The sequence below is a fragment of the Saccopteryx bilineata genome, chromosome 2 (assembly GCF_036850765.1).
Source record: "Saccopteryx bilineata isolate mSacBil1 chromosome 2, mSacBil1_pri_phased_curated, whole genome shotgun sequence".
NCBI lineage: Eukaryota > Metazoa > Chordata > Mammalia > Chiroptera > Emballonuridae > Saccopteryx > Saccopteryx bilineata.
Window position 1 is genome coordinate 200,502,490 of NC_089491.1, and position 11,469 is coordinate 200,513,958.

The 11,469-nt window shown below is 39.1% G+C and overlaps 1 protein-coding gene across 1 annotated transcript; it reads right to left on the bottom strand.

Annotated features, from left to right (window-relative positions):
• Positions 1-4,218: 4,218 nt before the first annotated feature.
• Positions 4,219-5,146, bottom strand: LOC136323106 (ubiquitin carboxyl-terminal hydrolase isozyme L3-like). Its single transcript, XM_066254915.1, has one exon. It carries the CDS (start codon positions 4,957-4,959, stop codon positions 4,375-4,377), a length of 585 nt encoding a protein of 194 aa, XP_066111012.1. The 5' UTR covers positions 4,960-5,146; the 3' UTR covers positions 4,219-4,374.
• Between the last annotated feature and the right edge of the window lie 6,323 nt (positions 5,147-11,469).

An 11,469-nucleotide genomic window follows, 5' to 3' on the forward strand; every position in this document is an offset into this window, starting at 1 on the left:
ACTTCGTTTTTCAGCTCGTGAATTGAGTTTTTCATCTCTGTTTGATTTGTTTTTATAGTTTCAATTTCCTTGGACAATGTACACATATATTCTTTGTGTTCATTGAGTTGTTTTCTGAGCTCTCTAAATTGCCTTTCTGTTTTTTTCTTGTATATCTTGGAGGATTTTTAGGATTTCTATCTTGAATTCTCTGTCATTTAGCTCCAAGGTTTCCAATATATTAAATTTTTTCTCCATAGATTTTTCCTCATCTAGCTGTGTTACCTCTCTTTCTTTTGTATCCATGATATTCGAATTTCTCTTCCTTAATGGCATCTGAGGGTGGTTTTGTTGATAGTATTAATGAGATTTAGTAAAGAATAAAAAGTTAAAAAAATAAAAAAATACTAAAAAAATAAAAAATCGAAGAGTGTTTTTTTAAAAAAAATTAATAATGATATAAAGAAAAATAAAATAAAATAAAAATTTTAAAAAAAGTAAATTATTCACTCCCTCCTTTTTTCCTCTCCTCTCCTCTCTCCTCTTTCTTGAGAAAATCTTGTGGTGAACTGTGAATTGTAACAAACAATGCCTGTGATGGAGGGCCTGAATTGGGGGAAAGTAATAAAGGGGCATAAAAAAAGAAAAAAAAACAAAAAAGGAATAAAAAAGAGGGTATGGACACACAAAAAGCAAATAAGGAAAAAATTTGGGTCAAGAATAAAATGATTTTCTTTTAGGTGTTGGTTGTCTAAGAGTTATGATGAGTGGAATAAGAGGAAAACAGAAAAATGGGGGGACTAATTAAAAAATTACTATTGTATTTAGTGGAACAAGAACTAGATGAAATGGAGAGCCAGGGATGGGAGCACTGCTAGTGAGTTAAAAAGGCGAAGTAAAAACCCCCCAAAATGCCACAAACATATGTTTGAGTCCCAGATAAGATAATTTATTTGTTATTGAGGTTTGAATGAGAGGAGTTGTGAAGGAGAAAGGAAGAAACTAATATAGAGGGAGAAAAGAGAGAGAGAGAAAAAAAGAAGGAACCACTAAAAGAAGAAAAAAGAAATAAGAGAAAAAGAGTTAAAGGTTTTGGAGTGCAACCCTCATAGAGAGAAAGGAAGAGGAGAGAAAAGATAATGGGAGATGTAACACTGATGGGTAGTGTAGTTCAAGGAGAGGAGAGAGTAAGACCAGCAGAGAGTTAATCGGCCAAATTGGAGGAGGAAAAAAAGTATCAAGAATGAAGATAAGAGAAACAGGTGAACAAATATAGTAAAATGGGATAGGTTATAAAGTCTGCAGATTATTCTTGATTTTGAGAGGTTATCTTCTTGCTTTTTCTTTTCTCTCCCTCTTCCTGGTCGGTCACTCTGTACCCTGGGTTCTGCCCCTTTGGCATGCTCAGGTAGAGGTTTTCAGTTGATAAGTCTCTATGGCAATGTCATGTATTGTGCTTTAGTCTCGTTGGCAGTCGAGACTCATTAGCATTTATAGGCTCCGACAGTGAGAGAGTCCGTGTTCCTGGAGCCTTTCTCCTAGTCTTTCCTTCCTCAATTAGTAGCCTGATAATCCAGCTATGGGGTTGCTGCTGCCTCTGCCTGGATAGTAAGAGGCTCAAAGAGCTGGCAGCTCCCCACTCTATTTCCACTCAGCACAGGGCTCTGGGTAAGGCTCAGTCAGTCAGAACTGCTAGCATAATCTGGCGGGCTTTCCGCCCACTCAAAGACCTCTGACTCTGCCACTCTGTTTGGTAACACAGGTGGGTGCCCACTTCCGGGGCGCTTGGAGGAAACTCTCATTCACTATCTGCGTGCGCAGACCAGGATATCCGGCCAGCAGTCTCACGCTCTGAGTGAAACCCCCAACCGCATGGAAAAGTTGCAGCGTTGGAATTGAGTCTCTTTCTGTCCCCGTGCACGGCTTTTGCAAGGTGCTGGGGCGGCCGGAGATACCGCTTTGGCCCACACAAAGGCCCCTCACTCTGCCCCTCTGTGCTATAACATGGGCGCGCACTGCCGAGGCACTCGGAGGAATCTCTCATTCACTATCTGCGCGCTCAGACCAGGATATGAAGCCAGCCGCGTTTCCCTCTGAGTGAAACCCCCACCAGCACGAAGAATTTCCACCGTTGCAATTAGTTCTCACTCCCTCCCGTGCACAGCTTTCCCAGGGCACTGGGGCTGCCCAGAGATTCTGCTTTCGGCCCACAGAAAGGCCTCTGACTCTGCCTCTCTGTGTGGCAACACGGGCACCCACTTCCGGGGCTCAGGAAGAAATCTCTCGCCCACTAACTGTGCACCAACCAGGAGACCGGGTAAAATGGCTGTTCCGCTTGTCTTTCTTTGTTTTGGTTTGGCGCGAGTGTTAGCTTGTATTGCCCGGGTTGCCACAGGAACAGTTTTTTCTCGGCTTGGATTTCTGTGCCACAGCCTGGTTCAGCCGTTTGTGCCGCGGCCTGGATCTATTCACCCCCTTTGCCCGCCTCAGTTTCTATATTCACAGTTACCAGAGAAAGCCGCCCTGTTTAGGTTAGTGAGGAAGGCGGAGCATTTCTTACTCCCTATTTCCTTCGGGGTTTGGTTATATATTTAGCCAATTTTTCACTCGACCATACCTTTGAGTGTATTGCGAAGCATCTGGAGGCTCCAAGTATAGGTTTTTCTGTTTCTGGTTGAAGATCTTGTTGAGTTTTGGGGGAGATTTATCGGTATCACTTCCTACCCCGCCATTACTCTCTGTATATATCTTTTGATCTCTGCACTTATTTCTTCTTTGAACCGTCATTTTTTCAAAGTATGTTGTTTAGTTTCCACATTTTTGTGGGTTTTTTTCCTCTTTTTTGCAGTTGAATTCTAGTTTCAAGGCTTTATGATCAGAAAATATGCTCGGTACAACTTCAATTTTTTTGAATTTGCTGATATTGTTTTTGTTGCCCAATATATGTTCAATTCTTGAGAATGATTTATGTACACTGGAGAAAAATGTATACTCAGTCACTTTGGGATGAAATGTTCTGTAGATGTCTATCATATCCAGGTGCTCTAGTGTTTTGTTTCAGGTCAATATATCTTTATTGATTTTCTGTTTGGATGACTGATCTAAGCCATCAGCGGTTTATTTATTGAGGTCTCCAAGTATGATTGTATTTTTGTCAGTTTTTGTTTTAAGGTCAATAGGTAGGTATCTTATATATTTTGGTGCTCCTTGGTTTGGTGCATATATATTAGGAATTGTTATGTCTTCTTTTTTTTCTTATTTTTTTTCTGAAGCTGGAAATGGGGAGAGACAGTCAGACTCCCACATGCGCCCGACCAGGATCCACCCTGCACGCCCACCAGGGGCGACGCTCTGCCCACCAGGGGGCGATGCTCTGCCCTTCCGGGGCGTCACTCTGCCACGACCAGAGCCACTCTAGCGCCTGGGGCAGAGGCCAAGAGCCATTCCCAGCACCTGGGCCATCTTTGCTCCAATGGAGCCTTGGCTGCGGGAGGGGAAGAGAGATACAGAGAGGAAGTAGGGGGGGCGGGGGTGGAGAAGCAAATGAGTGCTTCTCCTATGTGCCCTGGCCAGGAATCGAACCCGGGTCCCCCGCATGCCAGGCCGTCACTCTACCCCTGAGCCAACCAGCCAGGGCAAGATTTGTTATGTCTTCTTGATTCAGCGTCCCCTTAATCATTATGAAATGACCATTTTTGTTTCTGAGTACTTTTGCTGTCTTGTAGTCAGCATTATCAGATATGAGTATTGTTATGCCTGCTTTTTTTTGTATGTTATTTTCTTGGAGTATTGTTTTCCAGCCTTTCACTTTGAATTTGTTTTTATCCTTGTTGCTTAGATGAGTTTCTTGTAGGCAGCATATAATTGGATTTTCTTTTTTTAATCCATTCTGCTATTCTGTGCTTTTTTATTGGTGAGTTTAATCCATTTAGATTTAGTGTAATTATTGAGACTTGTGTGTTCCCTATTACCATTTTAAACATTGCTTTTTGTTAGTTTTGTGTCTTGTTTGATTCTTTTCCTTCATTTTTCTATTTTTTGTATTTGTTTGGTTGTAGTCCATACATCTTTCCTCTGTTGCTATCTCTTTTTAAGTCATGTACTTCTGTGGTGGTTTTTTCAATGGTGATTACCATTAAGTAATTAAAAGGATTCCTACCCTGTTCATTGTAGTGCACTATCTTGTGAGTACTTTTTTTGGGGGGGAGAAAAGAAATGTAGCTTTAATTTGGGACAAAAATAATATAAAACAGATATTAAGTCAAATTTTAATTCACATAAAGTTTAATTGGTCAAGTTAATCAAAATATCAAAAATTTTGATTTAGTGTATGGCAGCAGAAATTGAAATTTTGTTGCAAATAATACAGTATTTGGTGTTCCCATTATTGACAAACTATGCTGCAGCAAGAGCAATTGCATTAAATCTCAGTTCATCAGGGTCACGTTCCATAAACTTCTTGCAAACTTCTATAGCATCCTCTAATAATGCTTCATCACTAGTTTCACCATGGTTAATTGGAAATGGTTTCCATCCATCTAATTCGTAGAGATGCCCATCTACGTGAACTAATGCAATAAAATAAAGATCTACTTTTTCATCTATATTTGGTGCCTCAGTTTGACCTTTATGGGCACTGGTCTCATGAATAACTCGAACAGCTTCATAGTTCTCCAGGTATCTGGCTCGTTCTTCAGGGCTCATTGACACAGACTCCTCTAGGAATTTTTTCAACGTTGATCCAGATTGAAAGTGCATCTTGTCTTTATTGTTGGCAATAGCATGGATCAGTCCAATTGTTCCACAGGTGTTTCTGATTGTTTGTTTCATAAAATATACTGATGATGTAACATCTTGTCTCTGAGATTTTATTTTTTCCTCCTCTTCTGTTCTGAATACTTCATACTTTTCTGTAATAGGGAAGAGAAGTAACACTGCACACTCTGGTCTTGGTACCATGCTCAGGAGTTCAGGATCCATTCCATACACATCAACAAACTGCTAGTTAGGATGCAGACCTAACTGTTTGAGAAACTGGTTGGTGACCTCGGGATTGGCCTCCAGCGGCAGCCAGTGCTGACACTCCATGGCAGCTCCACCCGGGCACCCTCCAGCTCTGACAGCTGACTGGGTCGCAGTCACAGTCACATCTGCGGCCGCTTCCGCCCCCGCGCGCCTTGACCTGGGATGGTCCAACCCGCCGCCCTCCAGAGGAGTACAGAAGAAAGAAGAAGAGGAGGACAACTCTGGCCCCCTTCTCGCTCCCCAAAAAGCCACATGTCAAGTCTTGCATTTTAAGTGAAGATACAATCACAAAGGAAAATAATAAGGGCCACCTGCCTACTGCGAAAGGAAAAGGATCTGAATCTACATCCCGCTCCCATCATGGTTGGATTCTTCCTCTTGTGAGTACTTTTGAACTCCATTGTTCTTTGCTACTGTTAATCTTCGTCCTCTCCCCCCCTTTTTTTTTGTTGTCACAGTTTATATTTGTTTTTACTTTGTTTTTGGTAGAGCTTTTACTTGTGGTTTTGTTTTTTGTATCTGGTTGGAAAACCCCCTTTAGTAATTCCTGGAGTGGGGTTTTTCTGATGACTGATGATAAATTCCCTCATCTTTTCTGTATCTGTGAATATTTTTTTTCTCCTTTGTATTTGAAGAATAGCTTTGATGTGTATAGTATTCATGGCTGAAAATTTCACTCTTTCAGGACTTTAAATATTGGGGTCCACTCTCTTCTAGCTTGTAGAGTTTTTGCTGAGAAATCTGATGATAATCTAATGGGCCTTCCTTTATATGTTGTATTCTTCTTTTCCCTGGCTGCCTTGAGAATTTTTTCTTTGCCGTTGGTTTGTGCCAAATTCATTATGATGTGCCTTGGAGTAGGTTTGTTGGGGTTAAGAAAACTCGGAGTTCTGTTTGCTTCTTGAATTTGAGGCTTTAGTTCATTCCACAGGCTTGGGAAGTTCTCATCTATTATTTGTTTGAGTATGTTCTCCATTCCATTTTCTCTCTCTTCTCTCTCTGATATACCTATTATTCTTATGTTATTCTTTTTGATGGAGTCAGACAATTTCTGTAGGGCTTTCTCATTTTTTTAAATTTTTGAGTCTCTTTCTTCTTCTCTCTGTTGTGCCTCAAGTTGCTTGTCTTCTATTTCACTAACCCTACATTCTATCTGGCCTGTTCTAGTAGCTAAGCTTGTTACTTCATTTTTCAGCTCGTGAATTGAGTTTTTCATCTCTGTTTGATTTGTTTTTATAGTTTCAATTTCCTTGGTAATATATTTTCTGTGTTCATTGAGTTGTTTTCTGAGCTCTCTAAATTGCCTTTCTGTGTTTTCTTGTATATCTCTGAGTATTTTTAGGATTTTGATTTTAAATTCTCTGTCATTTAGCTCCAAGGTTTCCAATATATTAAATTTTTTCTCCATAGATATTTCCTCATCTATCTGTGTTACCTCTCTGTCTTTTGTATCCATGATATTTGATTTATTTTTCCTTAATGGCATCTGAGGGTGGTTTTGTTGATAATATTAATGAGATTTAATGAATAATAAAAAGTTAAAAAATAAAAAAGAATAAATAAAAAATTTATTATTCCCCCTCCCTTTTTTTCCCTCTCCTCTCCTCTCCTCTTTTTCTTGAGAAAATCTTGTGGTGAACTGTGAATTATATTGTGCTAAATAGAACAATAACTACCTATAATGGAGGGCCTGAGTTGGGGAGAAGTGATAAAGGGGCAAAAAAGGGGGTATGGACCCACAAAATACTTAAAAGGAAAAAATTTGGGTCAATAATAAAATGATTTTCTTTTAGGTGATGGTTGACTAAGAGATATGATGAGAGGATTAAGAGGGAAACAGGAAAAAGGGGGAAAATTTAAAAATTACTATTGTATTTAGTGAAGCAAGCACTAGATAAAATGGAGAGCCAGGGTTGGGAGCACTGCTAGTGAGTTAAAAGAGCAAAATAAAAAACCCCAAAGTGCCACACAAAAAAATTTCAGACCCAGATAAAGTAATTTGTGATTTAGAATTGAATGAGAGGAAAAGTAAAGGAGAAAAAAAGAAACTAATATAGAGGGAGAAAAAAAAAGAAAGAGGAAAACACAAAAAGAAGAAAAAAGAATAAAAGGAGAGAGAGAGAGAGAGAGAGAGAGTTAAGAGTTTTGGAGTGCAACCCTCATAGAGAGAAAGGAAGAAGAAAGAAAAGATAATGGGAGATGTAACACTTATGGGTAGTATAGTTCAAGGAGAGGAGTAAGACCAGCAGATAATTAAATGACCAAATTGAAAGAGTAAGAAAATAATCAAGACAAGAAGATAAGAGAAACAAACAAACAAATATAATAAAATGAGATAGGTTATAAAGTCTGTGAATTAGTCCTGATTTTGAGAGATTATCTTCTTGCTTTTTCTTTTCTCTCCCTCTTCCTGGTCAGTGACTCTGTACCCCGGGTTCTGCCCCTGTGGCACACTTAGGTAGAGGTTTGCAGTTTGTAAGTCTCTATGGTGATGTCATATATTGTACTTCAGTCTCGTTGGCAGTCGAGGCTCATTAGCATTTGCAGGTTGCACCAATGAGAGAGTTCGTATTCCCGGAGCCTCTCTCCTAGTGTTTCCTTCTTGAATTAATAGCCTGATGATCCAGCTATGGGGTTGCTGCTGCCTCTGCTTTCACATTTAGTGTGGAATTTCTGGAGGCTCCAAGGATAGATTTTTCTGTCTCTGGTTGAAGATCTTGTTGAATTTTGGGAGAGATTTATCAGTATCCTACCTATGGCACCATTTTTAAAGAGGATTTTTTTTTTAATTACAGCTGATATACAATATTATATCAGTTTCAGGTGTACAATTTAGTGGTGTTAAAGAGTCTTCTTCAAGAAGAAAAAAAGATAAAAATACAAATAATAAAATGGCAATAAATACATATTTTATCAACAATTGAATCTAAAAGAAAAAAATAAATGAACAAGTAGGCCAGAAACAAACTCATAGATAGAGAGAACATTTTGACATCTGCCAGACCAAAACATTGGGGTTGGGGAAATATGGTAAAAAGGTTAAGGGATTAAGAAGTACAAATTGGTAGTTATAGAATAGTTATTAGGATGTGAAGTACAGCATAGAAAATATAATCAATAATATTTGTGTGTGTGTATGTGTGACAGAGACAGAGAGAGGGACAGATAGGAATGAACAGGAAGGAAGAGAGAAGAGAAGCATCAATTCTTCATTGAGGCACCTTAGTTGTTCATTGATTGCTTTCTCATATGTACCTTGACCGGGGGGCTAGAGCAGATGGAGTGACACCTTTGCTCAAGCCAGCAACCTTAGGCTCAAGCTGCTGAGCCTCATTCAAACCAGATGAGCCTATGTTCAAGCTGGCAACCTCAGGGTTTAGAACCTGGGTTCTCTGCATCCCAGTCCAATGCTCTATTTATTACACCACCACCTTGTCAGGCTATAGTCAATAATATTGTAATAACTATGTGTGGTGTCAAATGGGTACTAGATTTATAGGCATGACCACTTAGTAAGTTATATAATGTCAAATCACTAGCCCAATTTTATATTCACCAAATACATTTGAATTTTAAATAAATATATAGAGGATTCCAAAATTCTCAGTTTTTTCTAATATTGTGATAGGGATTAAAAATTACTCAGTTTTAAACATCCTGATCACCTGCATATTAAGTGGAAAAACCCATAGTTATAAACCTTAAAAGTCTTATCCTGCAGTAGCCGTATGGCAGAAGAGAGTGTTTTATTTGTAATGTATTTGGAACAGGGAGGTTTAAGACTGGGAAGATCAGTTTCCGATTTGCAATTGTCTACAGACAATAAAAGATAAATAAATAATGGTGGAGGTGATAGAATTATAAATGTGACATATATGTACAGTGCTGCAAACCAGCACGGCTAGTAATTTTAGGTCCTGAGTGGGAATTGCACATAATGAAGAAATAGAGAGAAAAAAGATGGGATCAGGAGGTCTTTTTTTGATGCAAAAGATAGCTTGCAAAAAGTGAGTGTCCCACCCCAAAGTGCTTTATTTATAGAATAGAGCAAAGTTATTAGCAAATCAAAGTTATCTCTGATGACAAAGTCATATTTTCAAGGCAATCCAAGAATTCTCCCAAGTGCAGAAAACCCTCCACCCTGCATAACATCTTAACTTCACAAAACAAAGGATAAAATGAAAACTGCCTCCAGTCTCTGAGAGACATGAGGGTAGGACAAGTAGAAACAATTCAGCATCACTACTAACATGGAGGTGTGGAGAAAAACTTAGCCTTTAGAAACTTAACCAAGCAAGTGAGGTGAGGGGTGGGATGAGTGATGAGTGCAAATACTCAGCTTTATGGACAATATGGAGGTGTGGGGAAAAATTTAGCCTTTGGCTAAGCCTTAAACTGCAAGGGCTTTGCCAAGTTGCAATCTCCCACAGTAAAGAATATTTTATTCTATTTAAATATTTTAATTTATTGACTTAAAAGAGAGAGAGAGAGAGAAACATTCATCTGTTCCTGTGTGTGCCCTGACTGGGATCAAACCAGCACCTTTTGTGCTTCAAGACAAAGCTCTAACCAACAGAGCTATCTGGCCAAGGCTAAAAAATACTTTACTGATAAAGTCTGTAGAGCATATTTATTGGATATGAACTGTTGAAAGAAAATGAAGAGTTAATGACAATGTTTATATTAATTCTTGTCTGAACTGACCCTTCCTCACTTTCCCCTGGCTCACTCAGCCCCAGCCATGTCAACCTGCTGGCCAAATAATAGAAGCAGAGCGTTAACTTCACAATTGTTTTTATGAGGCCAATAGAACCATGGTTCCAAAATTAGATAAAAATATAAGAAGGTATATTACAACCCTGAAGAAGTCAAGGGCTTAAAAGATTCATAACTAAAAATGAAGTCAGTAAAAGAAAAGCATAACAAATAAGGGAAAGAGAAATAAAGATTGCAGGGAATAGGGGCCAGTCATGTAGGACCCGAAGGGCCATGGAAAGAGATTCTATAATTTATTAAGAGCAATAGTCTGATTTATTCACGCTAATAAGTTTACAAATCATAATTAAATTTATCAAAAAGAAACAACATAATATCACTTCTGTGATATTAAATATTATTCTTTATTGAATTATTTAAAATTTTTAAGAAACTATGTGTGTCCTTTTTGCAACATATAAAAATATAAAAGATATAATATATTTTTGTATATCATATAGTGACCATTTAATTAATTTATTTATTTATTAATTTATTTTTTATAGAGACAGAGAGAGAGAATCAGAGAGAGGGATAGATAGGGACAGACAGGAATGGAGAGAGATGAGAAGCATCGTCATCAGTTTTTTGTTGCAACACCTTAGTTGTTCATTGATTGCTTTCTCATATGTGCCTTGACCATGGGCCTTCAGCAGACCAAGTGACCCCTTGCTGAAGCCAGTGTCCTTGGGTCCAAGCTGGTGAGCTTTTGCTCACACAGGATGAGCCCGTGCTCAAACTGGCAACCTTGGGGTTTTGAACCTGGGTCCTCCACATCCCAGTTCAACTCTCTATCCACTGCAACACCACCTGGTCAGGCTATAATGACCATTTTAATAATATATTTTCAAAGTTTTTAAAAGGTTATTTTTTAAGTACATGTAGGTTACATTATCAAAAAGCATTTTGAAATTATACCTGTTGGGCAAATGAGTTTGTAAAATCTGTATTTTCTGGTTTTGCTCACTTTTATTGTTAAATATGGCACTGCTCACATGAATGGCCATAGCCTAGGTGATATGGCCAATTGCCTTTATGCTTGCGAAGGGGCTTGGTTATGGTAATGTGTGCTGAAGGAGAGGTTATCCCACCGAAAAGTTTTAAAAGGAGGAACTAGGAGGCCATTTTGAGAAAAGCAATGTGGTTGCAGAGGAGGCAGGGAGCAAGGTGGCAGGGAGCTGAAGGAGAACAGAGGTAGGACCTTTGAATCTAGAAAAAAAATGGAGAAAGTCAGTGGCTTTGGGAGCCCTGAATGGAAAGAAAAGTGTTTTTCCGCTGTGTGTATTGTCTTGTCTGCTCACAGCAAACTAGAATAAAGGATGGCCCACCAGTTCTTGGCTCTGTTGTTTCATTACAATCTATCTGAATTAAGTGGGAACCTGTATGGGCCAGGTGGGTGTGATGGTGGCCACAGCTTCTGGCCATACATGTGGTGTAGTTTATGGCAGGATTTGGATCAGATCAGTATGGAGCTGCCACCACCCTTTAGTGGTGGGGTAAAGGACTGGCTGTTGTTATAGTTCCCCATGGATGTCCTTTTGAGGACTGTAGACTGGCTGATTTATACAGCCATGTCAGAGGAAACAGAGCTCTGAGCAAGAGGCTGCCCAAGGCCTGCAAACAGAGCTGCAGAAGGAGTTGGAATGGCCACAGAAAAAAAGAGATGTATGTCCTGGAACTGGAGGAAGCACTGAAAAGAAGGCTGAACAG